This window comes from Schistocerca americana, chromosome 1 (assembly GCF_021461395.2).
Source record: "Schistocerca americana isolate TAMUIC-IGC-003095 chromosome 1, iqSchAmer2.1, whole genome shotgun sequence".
NCBI lineage: Eukaryota > Metazoa > Arthropoda > Insecta > Orthoptera > Acrididae > Schistocerca > Schistocerca americana.
Window position 1 is genome coordinate 931,664,440 of NC_060119.1, and position 20,288 is coordinate 931,684,727.

At 40.6% G+C, this 20,288-nt stretch overlaps 1 protein-coding gene across 1 annotated transcript in view; it reads right to left on the reverse strand.

Moving 5' to 3' along the window:
- LOC124615400 (protocadherin-like wing polarity protein stan) overlaps positions 1–20,288 on the reverse strand; it is a 357,491-nt gene that overhangs the window by 313,161 nt on the left and 24,042 nt on the right. Inside the window, exon 5 of the mRNA XM_047143245.1 lies at positions 8,380–8,522. Coding sequence (XP_046999201.1) covers positions 8,380–8,522 — 143 coding nt within the window. The remainder of the gene's footprint in view (positions 1–8,379; positions 8,523–20,288) is intronic.

Consider the following 20,288-nt stretch of genomic DNA (forward strand, 5'->3'; position numbering starts at 1 on the left):
ATGGATTGGGGTGATTTCGGACACATGTGCTTTTTAAATCTCTGTCCGAAGTTACAGTATATACAGGGCAAATTCGGACAGTTACTGCCTTTTTTTAAAATTCTACATGCTTTTTATTTCATTTTGGTGACATTTTACACATTTTAAGGTAGCCCTTTGTTACGAATAAGTGATATGGAATGATATAATGAATTTTATATATTACAGATAAGTTTTTGTTTTGCAAGAATTTAAATAAAAATATTTTACAGTTCTTAACTGAAATATTAGAAACAGACAGAAATAAACAAAGTATTTTAACTAAAAGGTCAAAATAATTTTTCTCATTCATCATTCTAAATTAAGTTGCAAACACTTTAAATAAACATTGTCTTCGAGTCTAAAGCACATCTTCTCGAAAAATGAACATTCCTCTCTTCTCGACTGGTGTGGGAAGTATTCTCAAAATTTGCATTTTTTGGGTTGTGTCTTCATCAGGCACATTAGGAAACATAAATATGTTTTTACTGTTCTCGTGTGGGTGCAAGAATTTCACACTTACTTCCGTAGCACCAACATATATGGCCACTCCAACATACTGCCTTGTTTGCTCCTTGATTCCACACTTATATTTGTACTCTCCAACAAGAAAAGCATCTTCCTTCAGCAGTAAAACTTCATTGGATTATGTGTTGTTTTCACTTTCACTACTGCTAGAAGCAATCACTTCTTTCAGCACTGTTTCCGTTTCCTTGAAAATCTCGACCAGTGATTGATTTTCCAGGTTGAACGTCTAGTTTGCGGCGGCGGCGGGAGCTACCAAGCTTATTTGGAGGATAACAAATTTCTTTGAGCATTTCTTCAAAACTGGAAGACCATGCATCTGCGTTGCTTTGCTGGCTCTCCTCATTATCAGGCAATTTTCGTAAGACATGATCTGGATCAAAAGGGATTAGGCCCATGGCACGAAATCCACCCTTTATGTTTTCCTTGGCGTTTGCTGACATCTTAGTCAGTGTCTGCTTCAGAAGAGATGGGAAGGCATCCCTGGAAATGGTCCCATGAGTGTGTTTCTTCCAATCAGTTAATACAGTTCACCACGCTGCTTTCATTGGCCTGAAGAAGCTTACATCGAGCGGTTGGAGGAGGTGCGTGCTATTGGGGGAAAGGAGAATGAATGAAATATTGTTCTGCTCGCACTCTTCAATAACATGGAAAGACACGTGACTGGATAAGTTGTCTCCAATCATGACTGTTGGCCTGTTTTGCCTCTTCAAATAGGGCCAAGCGATTGTAAAGAACCAGTCTTCAAATACTGGCAGGTCAAATCATCCAATTTTGTTCCTATTGAATCGGGTTCCTTGTGGTCCACCTTCTTGCCACGTGTCCCACAAATGCTCTGATTTGTAAAGGATGTACAGAGGAAGCAGTTTACCATCAGCACTAGCTGCCATCGTTATTGACACACTAGATTTTGATGAGTCCATCACTTTTTCAGCATGCTTACTCCCTCGTTTCTTAAATATCTGCTGCTTGCCTGGATCATTTGACATGTTGGTTTCATCCCAGTTGATCATGTTAATATGTGGGATATTTTCCAGCTTTGTCTTGATATTGGAGAAAAACATTCTTAACTGTCTCTTTGTTCACTTCTGCAAGAGCTCGTTTAATATTTTTGCTTAAGCGAATGGAAGGACATGGGTGTACTAAAAACTGCTTATCATGCCCTATTCTCATCAAACTTAAACTATGCTATAGAAATATGGGGTGCAACAACTCAAGCCAACCTAAGTACATTATTAATACTACAGAAAAAAGTTATCAGAATTATTTGTGGTGTCAAACCTCGAGAATCATGCCGGAACCTGTTCCCAAAATTAGGTGTGCTTACCATTATGGGTGTGTACATATTGAAAGTTATATTGCTTGTGAAAACAATTAATCCAAATTTCAACTGTGACCTGCACCAATATGATACAAGGCAAAAGTTCAGATACCATGTAAATAGCCACAGAACAGCTTTATATGAAAAAAATGCACTTCATGCTGGGCTGAAGCTAGCCAATGCCCTACCAAAAAGTCTCACAACCCTTCCTGCTAACAAATTAAAAGATCAGCTAAAAAGAATTCTAATTGAAAACCCTTTTTATTCCCTAGACGAGTATTATATCTGTATGAAAAGTCTTTCATAAGTATGTCAAGCTCATAGTTTTAAGTAACCTACAACTAATATAATGTTGATAAAAACAATATTTGTAATATCGTGATTGTATACTACCAGACGTAAAATCCATCAAAATGTAAAATTTATTAATACAAACAAATCTTTTAGTTTGTAATTTATAAACTGACTTATTCAGAAGAATAATCTGTATGATGTCCTGAAACTGTATTATTTCTAGGGATTGTATTTGATTATTCGATGTTGAATTATTATTATTATTATTATTATTATTATTATTATTATTATTAAGATCTTCTGACTGTCGTTTGAGGAATAAATGCGCTCATTCTTCTCCTGTCAAATTATTACAAAATTTCTTCTCTTTTCGGCCAGATCTATCAAGGTAGCCTTTAACTAAATATCTAATATCCAATTTAGTGAAGGGAAATCCCCAATGTGCAGCCCTCAAGATACCTTGTTTCAACATTTCTTCTTCTTCTTCTTCTTCACTTAGCACTGGCTGTCCTCTCAATTTTTTTTTTTTTTTAATGTGCTCCCTGCACTTTATTTTGAAGGATTGATTTTGGTATACCATACAAATCACACGCTTTTCTGTACAATAATTTACCTCTCTGAATATCACGAACAGCTTTATCTAAAAGTTCCAGGACCTACTGTAGCACCTCTCCTGCTTTTATACATTCTTGGCATTGTCCAAAATCACCCCACACAGTACACAGTTTTACAAAAAAACCGGCATTATTTTATAACCTAGCAAGAGAAACTAGACAAACTTGTACAGAAATTGTCTCAATGCTGTTAACTTCTGAGCGCATCAACAATTACGGTTACAATAGGGTGTCCATTTCATTTTCATTGAAAAAGGGGACATTTAAAAGAAATTAGAGAAAAACCTGGGACAAGGAAGAAAAAAAAAAAAAAAAGGGGGACATAAATATTGTATTGACTAAATTTAATACACATACAAGTTTACCTTTACAATGTACACTCAGATGATCCAAAATCACTTTTTACAATTATTCTGCCACACTATCACCATACTTTTCACTTTTATGTACTTTATCAAGAAGTGCATTTTTGTTTGAAATTGTATCATAAAAGTCAGTATACGCAAGCAGAAGTATAAGCAAACAGAACACAGCATGTTGTTATCAATGGAGAGACGTCTACAGACGTTAAAGTAACCTCTGGCGTGCCACAGGGGAGTGTTATGGGACCATTGCTTTTCACAATATATATAAATGACCTAGTAGATAGTGTCGGAAGTTCCATGCGGCTTTTCGCGGATGATGCTGTAGTATACAGAGAAGTTACAGCATTAGAAAATTGTAGCGAAATGCAGGAAGATCTGCAGCGGATAGGCAGTTGGTGCAGGGAGTGACAACTGACCCTTAACATAGACAAATGTAATGTATTGCGAATACATAGAAAGAAGGATCCTTTATTGTATGATTATATGATAGCGGAACAAACACTGGTAGCAGTTACTTCTGTAAAATATCTGGGAGTATGCGTGCGGAACGATTTGAAGTGGAATGATCATATAAAATTAATTGTTGGTACGGCGGGTACCAGGTTGAGATTCATTGGGAGAGTCCTTAGAAAATGTAGTCCATCAACAAAGGAGGTGGCTTACAAAACACTCGTTCGACCTATACTTGAGTATTGCTCATCAGTGTGGGATCCGTACCAGATCAGGTTGACGGAGGAGATAGAGAAGATCCAAAGAAGAGCGGCGCGTTTCGTCACAGGGTTATTTGGTAACCGTGATAGCGTTACGGAGATGTTTAACAAACTCAAGTGGCAGACTCTGCAAGAGAGGCGCTCTGCATCGCGGTGTAGGTTGCTCGCCAGGTTTCGAGAGGGTGCATTTCTGGATGAGGTATCAAATATATTGCTTCCCCCTACTTATACCTCCCAAGGAGATCACGAATGTAAAATTAGAGAGATTAGAGTGCGCACGGAGGCTTTCAGACAGTAGTTCTTCCCGCGAACCATACGCGACTGGAACAGGAAAGGGAGTTAATGACAGTGGCACGTAAAGTGCCCTCCGCCACACACCGTTGGGTGGCTTGCAGAGTATAAATGTAGATGTAAAGTGTGTTTTGACAATGAGCATGGCCCTCACTGTTTCAGCTTTCATTCTGTTTTTTTCATCTGACCACAAAGAGTTCACTAACGAAAACACACGTTCCACAGCAGCATTTGACCCATGAATTGCCAGACAAAACTTCACCAAATGAATCCTGTTTTTCATGTTAATGTTTTTACTTTTGAAATAAGAAAATATTTTACACCACGTTGCACTAACACTTTGTTTGTCTCCTTCTTCACTTTTTATGAAGTTCTGTGCACATAAAAATTCATCAAACAGTTCGTCTTCATCAACAGGAAAAGTTGGTACAATACTTTTAACAAAAACACAACACTCCTGAATATCCTTCCACTGTAGCTGCTCCTTTTCAGTATTAACCCAGTCAAATGCTTTGAAAGGTGTGAGAAATGGTAAACACCATTCTTTAATATACTCAATGCAAGAGTCATAGAAGATGTCAGCATAAATATGAAATTGTTCTACAGTAATTTCACCCTCTCCTTCCAGCTTTCTTATAGTATCATGTACAAAGGATGTGAGAAATCTTTCAGATTTTCTATATTGTAATTTGCGCAATAATTTGTTTATTTCTTCATAAACTTTCACTAGTGTGATTTCTTGTTTCTCAATACATTTAATTGTTGTGGAGAAAGGTTTTAGCTGGCTAACAGGAAAATGTAGAAGAACAATAGACGCAGGGCTATCAAAGAATTGTTTAGGGATAACAGGACACTTATCAAGGGAAATGAAATATGATTTCAAAGCAGGAAATATCTCTACAGTTCTTTCCAATGCTGTAGCAGAGATAGCCACCTTGTCTTGCTGTGCCCAAGAACAGTTTTGTATTCAGTTTCAGTAATCTTACAGAATGACTTCAGAGATTCAACCCTTACTGTATATATGTGGATATGCTGGTAGATTTTGTTTACAATTAATTGGCAGTCGATGGGTAGGCAATCTGAGCCAGTTTGTAAGGAATTGTGCACCACATGTGCTGGACAGCCGACACCTACTATATTATTCACTGTGTTCTGTTGCAGTTTATAGAACAAATTGTTTTTTCCTTTCCTCTGCTTACCACCAAAATTGGTGTTAGTCTTGTCTGCAGAAACTGCTATCACCTTTCCCTCACGATCATGTTTCTTTAAAACCTCCAGTACATAATTTTGAAGTAAATCTGAAGTTTCTCCAGCTAAATTAACCAATTTGAGCACTTTCACCACGCTGCCATTTTCAGGGTGAAAGTACCTGATAATGAGAGGAACCAACTTCAAATCCGGATGATTCGATGTATCAATCATTACAAAAATGAATCGAGCACTTTTCAGTTCATTTAAAACATGCTGAGCTGCATACGGTGCAATAACATTTGAAATGATTGCATTACATTTTGTGTGTCCACTTGTGAATTTAGGATAGAAAATTTTTTTAACAACTGCTGTAGTACAGTCCATTGACTTAAAGCATTGCACTGTGGTATGCAAACGTAGCTTCTTGTGCTGCCAACTGCCTATCCATTTCTGTTACTGATTTTAAGTTTACATAGTAGTCACTCACGCATTTATTTGCTCTTTTCGTTTGATCACTCATGCGATGTTTCTTCGCCTTAATGTGATTCACAATGTCAGACCTTCCACCATGACTAACAGCAAATTTTGATCTGCACAACGTACATTCTACAGTTTCTCCTCTAGCAGTGATAAAAGGAAACTTGCTTTTTATATTGCTGTTAAAATTAGACTTTCTTTTTGGCATAATGAAACAGTGATTGCACAGTGCAAAACATTAACGGTGTGGTGACGAAAGCCAGAGAGCAAGTATCAGTGGTGTAGAGTATCTCTGAACCGAGAGGACGGATTCAGTGGATCAATTTAGAAGAGAAGAATCTTAGTTGTTATTCGTAACCTATAGTGCGTTTAAAATTACTTGCGAATTTTGACAGTTCGGTACATATTTGGGGTATGCTGAAAGTCATCACACCCTTCCTAGCGTAAATAATTGTGCAGCTAATAGCAAGTCAAACAACCAGTAGCGTAAAATACTCTAGCCAAGCGGAACCATAAAAAAACGGGACATTTGGGCGTCCCCAAAAAACTTTCGGGACAGCGGGACATTTTGGTAAAAAACGGGACTGTCCCAGGAAAAACGGGACGAATGGACACCCTAGGTTACAATAACTTCCCACTTGGTGCAACAATAGAAAGTTTCCACTTTACAATAATGCATGGATTTTTAACACTGAGACTGTTCGTCAATTATTCACCTAGGGAAACAATTTACACAAAATAAAAGTTGTGGAAAGCGCTAAATGCAATGTTGCACTCAAAATAACTGGTGCATGGACATTAAAATAAGTAACTCTTTGTTTCTATGCAGTGGCAAACAGCAAATAAGCCATACTGTCCGAGTTCGCCCCGGGGTCTGAAATCACCCCATTTGACGGTATTTATTTTTTGTGATGTTACACAAACAATGTGAGTGATAGTTTGTGTGTGTGCATGTGGTTTTCTACATAACTGATGAGCCACAGTACCTGGTAACCTCAAAAAGATGACTACAATGCAAGAGGCTCATAACAATACATATTGAAACATGATATAAAATACTTATTTACATATCTGCACTTGACAACGAGAAAAAATTCTCGAAACATGTCATGCTAAGCATGAAAAAATACATAACTAGTGCAGTATTTCATTATTTAAATAATAATGACAGCTGCAAGCTTTCAAAAACATCTGTTATGACATATGAAATTGAGCTCCGAAATGATCAGGGTAGTAAGTATTATATTCAAATGTTTTATGTATTTATGTTATACTTTCTGACATATTTCACATACGCAAGAATCATCTCATTTTTGAATCTATGGAATGAAAACAAATCAAATCTAATCTAATCTAAAAACAAAATCATACAATACCTGCATCCTACTAGTACTAACTCACAGTATAGAAACATTAGCTGTCACAAAGGTGAAAACTCATAAATTACAGTATCCACAGAGAGCAATGGAGATGCACTGTTGGAAAACAGCTTCAGGGACATAATCAGAAATGAGGTCATCAGAAAAACAACACAGCTATCAGACATCCTAGAAAGACATATATGCTTGAAATGGCAATGTACGCACAGCAAGGCAAGACCCTAACATATAGACCAAGTAAATGGATCATTCAGGATGTGAAGAACACAAAAGAAATATTGGATGCCCCCGGAGGGGATGGCTTAATTATACCAAGTGGTTCCCGATGACAATTGATACGAAATAAAGTCAAAACTTTTTGATAAAAAGCTTCACTATATAAGACCACAAGTTATTGGTAATAACCACTACAAAAATCAAAATCAACTATAGATACATAACCATTCTACATATCAAATCAAAAGGCAGCAAATACAAACACTATTGATAGAAATAAAGGGGTGGGGGAAAGAGGGAGGGAAAGGGGTGACATAGGAAGGGGGAGGGAAATGGGGAAGGGGGAAGGGGAGGGAGAGGAATGAGGCGAAGGGGGAAGATGGGAGATACGGTTAAATACCAAATCAGACTTACTTTACATACACTGCTTTCTGATATATCAGTTTAGTAGGTAATTAATACTATATGTTTTTATGTGTGTGTATCCAGTGGCTATAGAACTTTATGTACTGATGTTTTCTTTTTTGCTTCCTGTGACAATAAATTTTCTGCAGAAAAGTCACAAGTTGCTTCTGGTTACTAAGAGATCAGGAGGCTGATCCTAAGTTAACTATTACATGAATAAAATGCCTCTAATATTACTTATGGCAACAATTCCTGTTACAGGTATCTCCCAAGAATGATCAGCTAGCATCAATTAAAGACCCACTGTAAGTTTCTTCTTATGAAATATAAATGGCCTCATAATGAAATGTACTTTAGTAGGAAACCAGAAGCAAGAGAAAAATAAACCTTTAAGAAGAAACAAATAACAAAACGACAGAAAGATCTATAACAGTGTATAAAAGTTGCATAACTGATTTACAGAATACAGCAATAAAAAATTTCAAACAAAAGCTGCTACTACAGCTACTGCAGCTAATACTACTATTACTACTATTACTACCACAATCACCACCACCACATTTGGAAACTTACTCTCACTATACTAAATCCAACTGGAACACTTTCAGACACAGATTCTTGGAATAAGTATGTAAAAAACCTTGGAGCATTATCATTCACATCTTTCACATTAACTAACAGCTGTGTAGTATTGGAACGACTCGGACTTCCACCATCTGAAAAATATATTAAAATATTCCTAAATTAATCAATTACTATTGTAATAATGAAAATTCCAGGAAGGAAAAAAATAAAACGGCAACCACACAATGGCAGATGAGTCATAGTTGCCACAGAAATATACAACAAATCAGAAAATAACAATAGCTTTAAAGATAGACTCTTGCCATTTTTCCAGTTTAGTCTCTCTCTCTCTCACTCTCTCTCTCTCTCTTCCTCACCCCCTCCTTGATGTTTCTGACAGAAATGGAGAGAGATAAAGATAGATAGATAGATAAAGAGAGAGAGAGAGAGAGAGAGAGAGAGAGAGAGAGAGAGAGAGAGAGAAATCAAGCTGGTCTTGTTTTTCATATGTGATACTACAAATAAATTTTAAAAGAAAAGAAAATCTTTTTCTGCAAAATAACATATAAGTTCTGTTCAAAAAATTCTTGAACATTTGTAATTTTGTGCCAATAGTGAGTTGGAGCAAAAAGAATGAAACTCAAGAAAACCTTTACACACACAAACACCAAATGATGCAGGAAGGCTATGATGATGAGTGCTAAGCCATACTCCAGTGTTATGAATTGTCCACGTTTTAAAAATCGCCAGACAAAGTTAAAGTTGACTCTCGTTGAGGACGCCCTTCGACATCTGCCGACTACACTCATGTCAGGAACGACGACAAAACTGTGCATGTCAATCGAAGACCAACTGTCCGAGATATTGCAAATGAATGTAACATTTCAGTTGCATCATGTCATGAAAGCCTGACACAGCATCTTGGAATGCATCTTGTTGCCGCCAAGTTCATCCCATGGCTCATGAGCCATAACCAGAATGACATTCGCCTCACAGTCTGTAAAGAGCTTTTGGGATCATGAAAATGAGAACGAGATATTCCTTCAGAGAATCATAACTGAAGATGAGACGTGAGCCTACAGTTATGATGTTGAGACCAAGGTTCAATCTGCACAAGGGGTCAGGAAAGGTTCTCTAAGAAAAAGAAAGCTCGTCAGCTCGTCAGGTCAGGTCAACAGTAAAAGCCATGCTGATTTTATTTATTTATCTTTTTTTTTTTTAGAGATTAGTTCAACGTGAATTCAAGTCACAGGGACAAACTGTTAATCGATGTTTCTATTGGGACTTATCATGACGTCTGTGAAAAAATGTGAGAAGGAAACGGCCTGAAATGAGGCGAGACAATTCATGGCTCTTGCATCACGATAACGCACCCACACATTCTTCCCTGTTGGTGCATGACTATTGCACAGAAAACGAAATCACTGTGCTGCCACATCCTCAGTACTCTCCACACCTGGCCCCTGCAGACTTGTTTTTATTTCCAAAGTTAAAAACTTTCTTAAAAGAACAAAGATTTGCAATGATAGACTAGATAAAAGAAAATTCACAGATGGTACTTTGCAGAATCCAGCAACAGGAATAACAAGCCTGTTTCCAGAAGCGGAAACACCGGTGGGAGTGGTGTATCAATTGAGGAGGAGAGTATTTCGAAGGAGACCATGTACAATAAGAAGGGAAGCGTAGAAAAACTTTGTGGACAATGTTCTGGAATTTTTTGAACAGATCTCATAATTAAGAGTTTTACTCAAATATCACCAGTGCAAAACAATTATTTACAATGCAAAAAAAATATTAGAAGAAATGAAAAAGTTAACTACCTGTCAGTTTTAAAGATGGCATAGGACCAAAAAGCACACAAAATGATAAACGGATTTCACTTTTTTTAATTGTAAGTCAGGAGTTATTTTACCTGGAAGATAAAACGAGGAGGATTAGATGTAGTTTAAGTGCTATTAATAAAGAGGCCATTCCAGGTGAAGGTGTAAATGAATTCAAAAATGCTTAACATCTTAAAAGGCATCTTCCTCTAAGACAAAACATAATAACATATTTGAACAATTTAACAAAGTTAGAAAATTTGTGAAGAGTTCAGATTTCATCTTCAGGTGAGTATTCAAAATAGATGCCTGACTTCAGAAACTAGTATGCTACCAAAACTCTACAAGTTCATATTTCCACCGTCATTAAAGTTTGAATTTCTAACTTGTTTGCCACTTCAGTATTCCACCAGTGGACATCACAATGGATAAACTGGCATGGGTAGAACAGCGGCGTAGTTCAGGAAACCTGCCATGGTGGGCGCACGTGTCGCATCTTATCTGCAGCCTCCCTGATGTCAACGTTTATTTGTTACTGGCAGCAAGTAGAGCAGGCAATGCTCCTGCAGAGTTAAACCACCACAGACCTAGCCTAGTACTCATGCTGAGAGGGGTTGCGTACCCAGTCTTTAGATGCTAATGTCAACCGCATGCTGAGTTAGTGTTGTGTTTGTGTCTCCATGGGTATGGGTGTTCTGTTTCCTGAAGTTCATACGGCAAGTTAGTTCCATTCACAGAGTTCTGCTCCCTTGCTGTTACTGAGCCACCATTGGCCTGTGAAGTACCGCAATGACCAAGTCAAGTAGTGGAGCTATCACACCTTCTGCAGATACTGAAGTGTTAACAAACGACATTCTTACATGTGTGACACCCCTGTTTTCTTTTTCTTTCCCCATGTTCAGTTTGGCCAACCATGAACATGGCATTTCTGCAACAACAACAGGAGCAGTCGCAGGCACTAATAACTCAGAATGCAGACTTGCTTTGCCACCTTTCCCTGCCTTGATGGGTGGGTGGGTGGTGGTGGCGGGGGGGGGGGGGGGGGGGGGGGGAGGGCAGTTTTCTTCTCCATTCTTGCCGTCCCTGACGCCATTTGCCAGTTCCGATGAGTGATAATTGCATGTGCTGGTTCTTGCTCCTCAGTCACATGCAGCATATCTTCGATCCAGTGGATGTTGTCCAGCAGCCTGGGTTTATATGAATTTGTCCAAAAACTGAACTACTCCTCTGAGCACAAGAAGCTTTTCTTTGATGAGTTTTATCAGTTGCCTGTGCTTACGCAATATTACGGCCATCAAACTTATCTGGTAGCTGTACTGTTGTGGTTTAACCAGCACCATAAGTGCCCTGGACAGTCATATGTTGCTTGGATTGGAGACTTGCAGGGCCTCTCGCACAAGTGTCATTTCAAATGCCCAAGATGTGCAACCGCTTATGATTGTCAGATTAGCTCCTGACCACAAGGTTCAGTGGTGGTGGTGGTTAGTGTTTAACGTCCCGTCGACAACGAGGTCATTAGAGACGGAGCGCAAGCTCGGGTTAGGGAAGGATTGGGAAGGAAATCGGCCGTGCCCTTTCAAAGGAACCATCCCGGCATTTGCCTGAAATGATTTAGGGAAATCACGGAAAACCTAAATCAGGATGGTCGGAGACGGGATTGAACCGTCGTCCTCCCGAATGCGAGTCCAGTGTGCTAACCACTGCGCCACCTCGCTCGGTGCAAGGTTCAGATGAGGGTGTTGACCTTGTCCGAGCCTTCTTTAGCTAATGCTGCCCAACTTGCAGAATTGTATGAGCTTATGGTGGCAGTGAGGAACATCCTTCCTGATAGTTGCAGATGGCTCAATTGGGTGTGCACGGTAAGCAGACCTTGGTACCCCATGGGATTCCTTGCGGCCTCACGTCTCGCCTAGTTGCCTCGTGTTGCTGCCATTAAAAATGCCCATTTAGAGGTGTCACGGCACACCCTGTCTTACCTCAGCAGGTTCACACCACTCATAGTGTCTTAATTCCCTCCAGCAGTGATCTTTGGGTCCTCGGCATCGTTCCCCCTACTCACTGGGCATGTCAGTGGTCCCGCCCCAACTGTCACTTGTGGCATGTGGGGGTCATGTGTGGAGTATGCTGATGGATAGGTCACCTGGCAAGCTGAAAGGCCATGAGTCCGTTATCAGGCACCATGGTGTTTTCACTGGACTTGGGGGCTGCCTCCAAGGCCCCATGCATGTCACCGCAGTGTATTTCGTTGCACTGATTGTGGATGGGCTACTGGTCGAATTTCTAATAGACACAGAGGCATCAGACAGTCTCATTGATTTGGATACTTAAAGGATTTTGGGGTGCTCAGAGTTCCAGCCACTCCATCAGGTTGTGTCTTACAACATACAGTGCATTCCCTTGCGACGGCTATTCTCCATCTCCACACATTACAAGAATGTGTAATCCCAACTTACATTGTTAGTGGTCTATTCACCGTTGGCCCAAAATATCTTCAGACCCAACATCTTTCCTGTTTTCACCATTCAAATCATGAATTTAGTGTCCCAATCCATTCCTTTTCGTGACCTGGACTCTTTACTGTGGTCATATAGCCCACTGTCTGAGAATATATTGGGCCAGGCAGACAATTTTGAGGTATGTTTCTCTCACGCCGGCAGTGATCCTGAAATTTTGTTGCCCCCACTCTATTTCCTTCATATGCATGACAAGGTAAAGGCCGAGTCGCTACTCCTTTGGTGGTAATTCAGAAGCCCAAAGGCGCCATCCACTTTAGGTGCGATTTTAAACAGATGGTCAATGTGCAATGTGCTGCAAATTCATATCCTATTCCACGGAAGACGAAATTGTCAGAGGGTCAGTATTTTTCCTGCATCGACTTGTGCGATGCTTACCTGCAGATGCCACTGCAGACAGTTTCCTGGACTTTCCTGGTCCTGAACATACCTTTGGGCTTTATCTGTTTCATCACCTTGTCTTTCGGAATTTCATCTGTGCCGGTAATTTACCTACACTATTTGGAGCAGTTGAGTCAGAATATTTTCTGTTGTATCAGTTACCCTGATGATATTTGAGTGACGGGCATTTACGGAACCTTCAGTCAATTTTCCAACGCCTCCTACAGAATGGCCTTTGCAAGCTGGAGAAGTGTAGTTTTTCTCCCCGTGAAGTGTAATTGTTTTGGATCCTGTGCTTAATACAGGTGGTATCCCTCCCATGGACAACCACATCAAGACCATTGTCAGGTACTAGAGGCCAATGACTTTACACAGCTCCAGTCTTTTTAAGGTAATATTTTATATTATGCTCAGTTCATTCCACAGGCTGCACTGTCTGCCAGCCTCTTAACTGGCTTTGTCAGAAGGACATTAAGTTTGTCTGGTCTGTGGATTGCCAATGGCCTTTTCAGTCTCTCAAGTAGCATTTGTGTTGTAATCCCTGTTTTGATTCTTTTACATCTGGTAAACCTTTTCTCCCTGGTCTGTAACATATTCCAGTAAGGCATATGTGTCGTCCTGCCCCACTGGAACCTGGACAGCAACCACTTGCACTTCAAAGATGCTTCCAGTATCAGAACTACACACAGGTGGAAAATGATGCGCTAACTACTGTTTTCAGGGTCAAAGACTTCGGCATCTTCCGGTACGGAGCAAAGTTCCTGTTCATCACTGACCACAACCTGTTGGTTTCCTTATTTGGCCCTTGCCCCCCCAGCATGCCATTGTTGATGCATTTTTGTCGCTACTGTTGGGGTCCACCCAGCAAGAGGCTCTCATGTTTGCATTGGGATGACGCCTTGTAGCAGACTCTGCCAGATTTTCCATGGACAGCACGTGAGCCACTGACTCACTTTTCCAGAAAATTGTTTCAGCGGTTCAGAAGAGTTGGTCAGAGTGTGTCTCGTCAGGTGTGGATATTTTCTCCTCCATTCTCAACTCAATGTTGTTCAGGAGGTCCTTTAGATACTCTTGCTTACCACAAAGGAGCAATGTTGTCGAGGGCTGAGCCCTGGCACTGCAACATCATATTGTATAGTTGCTGCATGCTTCACACTGGGGTATGACTCAGATGAAGGTGTGAGTGCGACATTAGATGTACTGCCCAGTGATTGATCATAGCATTGAAAATCTGGTATGGCCTTTGGGGGCTTGTGCTCAGAACGAGGACATACTGCCACACCAGTTGTCTCCATGGTCCCAGAGCGCTCTTGGGACAGGGTACACATCAATTCACTACATTTTTGGGAAGCATGTGGTTGTTGGTGCCCAGTGTGTAGTCAAATTTCCCATATGTAGCCAACCTATCGTCCAAGTTGTCAACTGCCACTGTTCATGCACTGTCAGTTAGTTTTGCCACTGAGAGATCAGACAGCAACCTTGTGCACGGTAATGGTAAGCAGTGGGTGTTGTGGCCGTTTGAAGACTTTTGCAATGGTATTCAGCATATGGCTATAGCCCCATTTCATCTGACTTCTCACTCTGAGGTGGAGCACTTTTTCGCTACACTCCAGACCCAAATGAAGAAGTCTATGTCTGCCTCTTCCTGTGACAATGCATTGTCAACTTTCTTGGCTAATCAGTGGAAGACGCTGGTCAACAGGTGCAGTCCAGTGGAACGCTTGCCTGGGCACCAGCAGTGGGGTCTCCTGTATTTGTTGGACGGACACTGATTTTCATGCCACGGATCACCATGGCACGCCACGTTTTCCTCCTGTGGCCGCTGTTTAGGTCTGGTCCTCCAGCCAGCAGCTGGAGTTGCTACTGGGTCTCAGGTGGGCCACAAAGGTCGGCACTTGTTTGTGGCGGATGTTGGTGAGAAGCTGCTGACTAATCATGCCAAGCATCTGCACCCAAGCCCAGTTGAAGTATCTCCTCTGCATCCTTCCAGTTGGCTGAGTGGGAGAGTTGACTGCAACGTTGTTGCCAGAGCAGGCACCAACCTGTGGCAGAATGCCCTAATGTTGCCACCGCCTTCGCACCCACCACCTGCCTCCCATCACCTACATCCTTGGACCCAGTGTTGCTCGTGTCCCCACCTGCCATTGTGGAATCCAAGAATTTTGAATCCCCCCCCACTCCGCTTCCACTTCCTCTTTGACAATATAGGTGGCCTCCTCCCTACTGCCACTGGTGGACTCATCATTGCTGCAGCCTCCACGTCCTTCCACTCTTCTGCTGGACCTGGCGGTGTCTATGTTGCCTTCTTCGGCAATCGGTCCACTGCTGGGTTCCCCGGCACTCTCTCCAGTACCACACAAGAGGTCGTGACCCAAGCCTGGTCATTTTTGGCAATACATGGCTTATTAAGGGGGGATGGGTTTAGTATCTCCACCAGCAGACATTCTGATGGAGGCAGATGAATTGGCATTAGTAGAACAGTGGAGTAGTTCAAGAATCTGCCTTGGAGGGCACACACCTTGTGTTATATTCACAGATCTGCTAATGTCCGTGTTTACTTGCAAGTGGCAGTAAGCGGAGCAAGGAAGCACTCCTGTGGAGTTAGTACACTGTGGACCCAGCCTAGCACTCATGCTAGAGAGTTGTTGTGTGATCATTCATTAGCCATCCATGCCAGCCACATGCTGAGTTACTGTTACGTGCACATTTCCACATCCCCAGTTCAATTTGCATGGCGAGTTAGTTCCATTCACGGCAAGCTGTTCCACGTTTGTTATCAAGTCACTGCAGGCCTATGAAGTACCGCACCGACTGTGCTGAATAGCGGCGTTGTCACGCTTTTTGCATATATTAAAGCCATCATATCTTCCAAATTCACATCAAACAAATAAAGCACTTTAATTTAATCTTTGGACAGTAATGTGACCAGTGAACTGTCTGCTACATAATTCACGTGTGCAATATAAACTTTTAGATTCTTGGGCTGCCTCTGAGCTAAAAACAAATACACAATCTTAGCAAATCTTACGATTATGATTACTCATTGTAATCACCCATTACGTTGTGCATGTAGATATTTTGTATTTTCACATGACATCTGATGGCCCCAAATTCATGAATCATGAGCCAGTGTGATTGCATCACACCCTGGAAAAATTGAGTCAGACACCAGAATAACAAAGCGCATTACACTTAAGTTTTCGTGTCAACTATGACACGCAGAATCTCTCATGAACAATTGTGTCGCACAGACAATGCTTGCCATGACAAACACAGCATTACTAGCAAGAAATTTACTTGTTGGTCCAACTGTGGTGAAACTGCTGCACTTCTGGTCAGACAATCTAGTACTGTGATTTGCCCCATTTGAGAGCTTAGCTTCACTGCCAAGCACTGAAAAACACACATCTATCGAACAAGTGCCTGCAACACACTTATTGCAGTCAGAAGCTTAACAACTTGAAAAATTGCTCCTTAGTGAAGAATTCGGCTACCACACAACATCTCAACTGCTTCATCACCTTCACATGCTGGCGGGCAATGAAATTAGCAATGATATTCAGTAGAATATTTGGCTCTAGAACTTACCTGCGAATTCACACAAAATGCTCACAATTTGCACTGGTAACCTTAATATTCTCACTCAAATTGCTGACAGATTAGTCCAGATGTATCCTTTGACAAGCACTGCAACTGCCTCTGCCAAAACAGAGACGTCTCTGGAAGCAGTGCAAGCACAAGCAGCTGAACTGTCTATCAGTCTTACAAATATAGTACTCCACATAAGCGTCATGATGGTGATGCTCTTCCGGCGGAAACAAGTGTTCGTGCACCAGGGAAAAAAACCTGCTGGTATCACAAAAAATTTTGAGCTGAATCTCAGCAGTGACAACCACTCCGTGACAAGGGAAATGCCATCAGAAATCAATAGTAGTAGTGACTGATTTCAAACCATTCAGCCATTGACTGTTCATAACAAAGCATTCTGCTAAGCTGCAATTTCTCACTGGGCAGGGCTGATCTCCCAGTTAACCCTTCTTCTCATCTTCCATGGCAGAATACCAATGGCAATCAACTGTATACTGAGAATGGATGTTCCATTAGGATTTACTGTTACACAGCTTATATCTTAATTTCAATCTTTGATGAGAATTACTGCTGAAGTGCTGTACCCAATTGTTGGAGCGAACTTCGTATATTTTTACAGTCTCCTCTCAGATCTTTGCAATCGACACCCTCCTGAAACTACAACACAGCTGTCTACTCATTGGCACCAATAATGGGCCAACAACACGGGCATCAAAGTGATTGCAGGTGATTCACTGTACAATAACCTGCTTCATCAGTTTCCTGTAGTCACCTGTACATTCACTAGTACAGCACTGGTAACACACTCAAAGGTACATTACACTGTCACTACACCATTGTCATTAAGTATTGACATAGATGAGCTTGTAATTAACCATTACACTGTGCGTGTAAATAAATTGCGTTTGCACCCTACAAATCTGTGAAGATGAACAAAAATATTAGTTTAGTAAAATATCTGGAGAGGTTTATATGTCCACCTCATACCTTTTCAGATATGGTAACTCTTTTACCCACCAATGTATCTTTTCCCGACATACTATAATAAACTCGTGCAAAAATGATACTTTAAAAAAATTAATTTAAAAATGTGTCAGCTATTTGGAAATGCACATTATTATAGCTTGAAAATTGTAATACAAAACTACAGCACTTTAGCTGAGTCCCTGGAAGTAGCAGTAACTAGAAGTAACAGCCTGTGTCTATAAAGTAATCTTCCACAATTCACTATCAGTTCAAGCACAGCCTCTTCATCTACATCCAACTAAAGATGACAAAGCAAGAGTTTTCTTTTATATCAGCACAAAGGATCTATTACACTTCAAATAGTAGCTAGGCCCCTCCACTTCATATAGTTCCTAAGAAGAATAACGGGTGACGTCCATGTTGTGACTATCGTTAGCTTCATGCCAAAACAATACCTGATCATTATCCTCCACCACATATTGAAGACTTTGCTCTGTACAATCATGGTAAGACTGCTTTCACCACAATCTATCTTGTCCATGTTTTTTTATCACATACCAATTGTACTGGAAGATGTATCTAAAACTGCTGTTTGCACTTCATTCAGACTTCACGAATTTGTGCAAATACCATTTGGACTGTGCAATGCCACCCACGTTTTCCTGTGCTTCAAGGATGAAGTAACTAGATGTTGAATTTTTCGACGTCTTCCTCGATGATCTGCTCGTAATGTCATCTAACGAGGCAGACCATCTAGCACATCCACAGCAACTAGTGTCTGAACTACAAGAACATGGGTTAGTGATTAGGTAACTTATCAACAGACAAGGATTACTGCTACCTCAAAACAGAGTGAAAGCTATTTCTCAGTTTCCCCAACCCGATACAATATGAGAATTACGTCATTTCTTTGGCTTAACCAACTTCTATAGAGTTTTATATGCAATCTTGCATTCTTGGTAGAACCTCAATGAAATAGTAGAAAGTCCACTTAAACCTGGACATGCTGTAGTGGACTGACATCCTTGGTCAAAGTATAACCTGCTATTGCAGAGGTTTGATTTTAGCTCCTCCTCTTCCTGACATACCTCTCTCTTAGTTGTGGTAGATGTATCATCAACTGCAATTGGAGCCCTGTTACAATGACATATGCAAAATGACTGGCAAACCTTTAGCTTTCTTCAATAAGAAATTATTATCTTTGCAAGCAAATTGGTCACAATATGACTGCAAGCTCTATGTAGTGTATGCCTCAATCAAAAAGTTTAGGCACATGCTTGAAGGCAGACATTTTACATTCCTCACAAATCATAAACTACTGGTGTTTGCTTTCTTTCAGAAGCCACACAAGGCATCACCACACCAGTTACAACATCTGGATTCCACTGGGTAATGTACTACTGACAGTCATCATTTTGATGGTCAGCAGAATGGACCACCTCACACTGATGCACTTGCAAAGGAACTTGACTTCATATACTTGCCAATGGCCAGGAAACTGACAGCAACCTGAAGGCAGAAGGCATGCCTTAAAGCATTGTCGGGCTTACAGTTCCAGTGCATCTAAATACCAAAATCGAGTGTAGTACTTGGATGTGATGTATCAATGCCACAAGTGCAAACGTTAGATACTGCTGATTTGCACAAACAAGTGATTTTGTTTCTTCTCAGTCAGTCTCAACCAGAAGTAAAAGGTACCACATGACTGATGATGATGCCATTTATTTGGGCAGTATTAAAAAAGACTGTAAGGCATTTGTTCACCAGTACAATACTTGTCAGTGCAACAAAATAATTCAGCATGTAACAGCTTCACTTGGCACATTTGTCCCACTGAGACAATGCTCTGAACATGCCCACACTGACTTCATTGAACCTTTGCAACCGTCGGAATGTTACCAACACTGCTTGAAAGCAACTGACGATTTCTGTCGTTGGCCTATGAAAGACACAATGGCACCAACTGTAGCCACAACCTCATTCCATGAGTGGTTCCTGCACTTTGTGGTTTCTCTCCGTGTCACTACTGATCATGGCAAGCAAGTCCAGTCATATCTCTTTAAAGCACCATCAGAATTACTCAGCATGAACTGTATTCGTGCCTCTGTATACCACCCTGCTGCTACGACCTTGTGGAGCAGCTTTATCAGCAATTAAAGCCCTGCCCAGATGCCATGCCACAGAGCCTTGCACTGACAGCCCACATATTGTTCTACTAGACCTTCAGACAGCCTTCAAAGAAGATCTCAGTGCAACAGCAGCTGAATTAATGTACGAGCAGACACTCTGAATAGTGGAGAGTTCTTTGCTTACACATCAAACTTTATTATTGATATGCTATTTTCCTGTATTAAGGAACTGTTGTTATTCTGAGTGATTACAACATACAAATAGCATTTTTGGTCAATATTCTCGCAAGATATCTGTTAATTTTATGTAATTAAAGCTTAAAAAAATCAATAAATTTCAAGATTTCGTCATGTGAGCAAAAATGCTCCATTGCTGGTTAAGCTCTGGTGACATCACAGACTTGTAATAGGGCAAAGGCCTACATGTGTTATACGACCGTTAGTTAAAGTCACTCGGCTGCAAACAGTTTAGCTATTTAGTGATGGAAAAAGCATTTACATCTTTTAAGTAACAACAGATA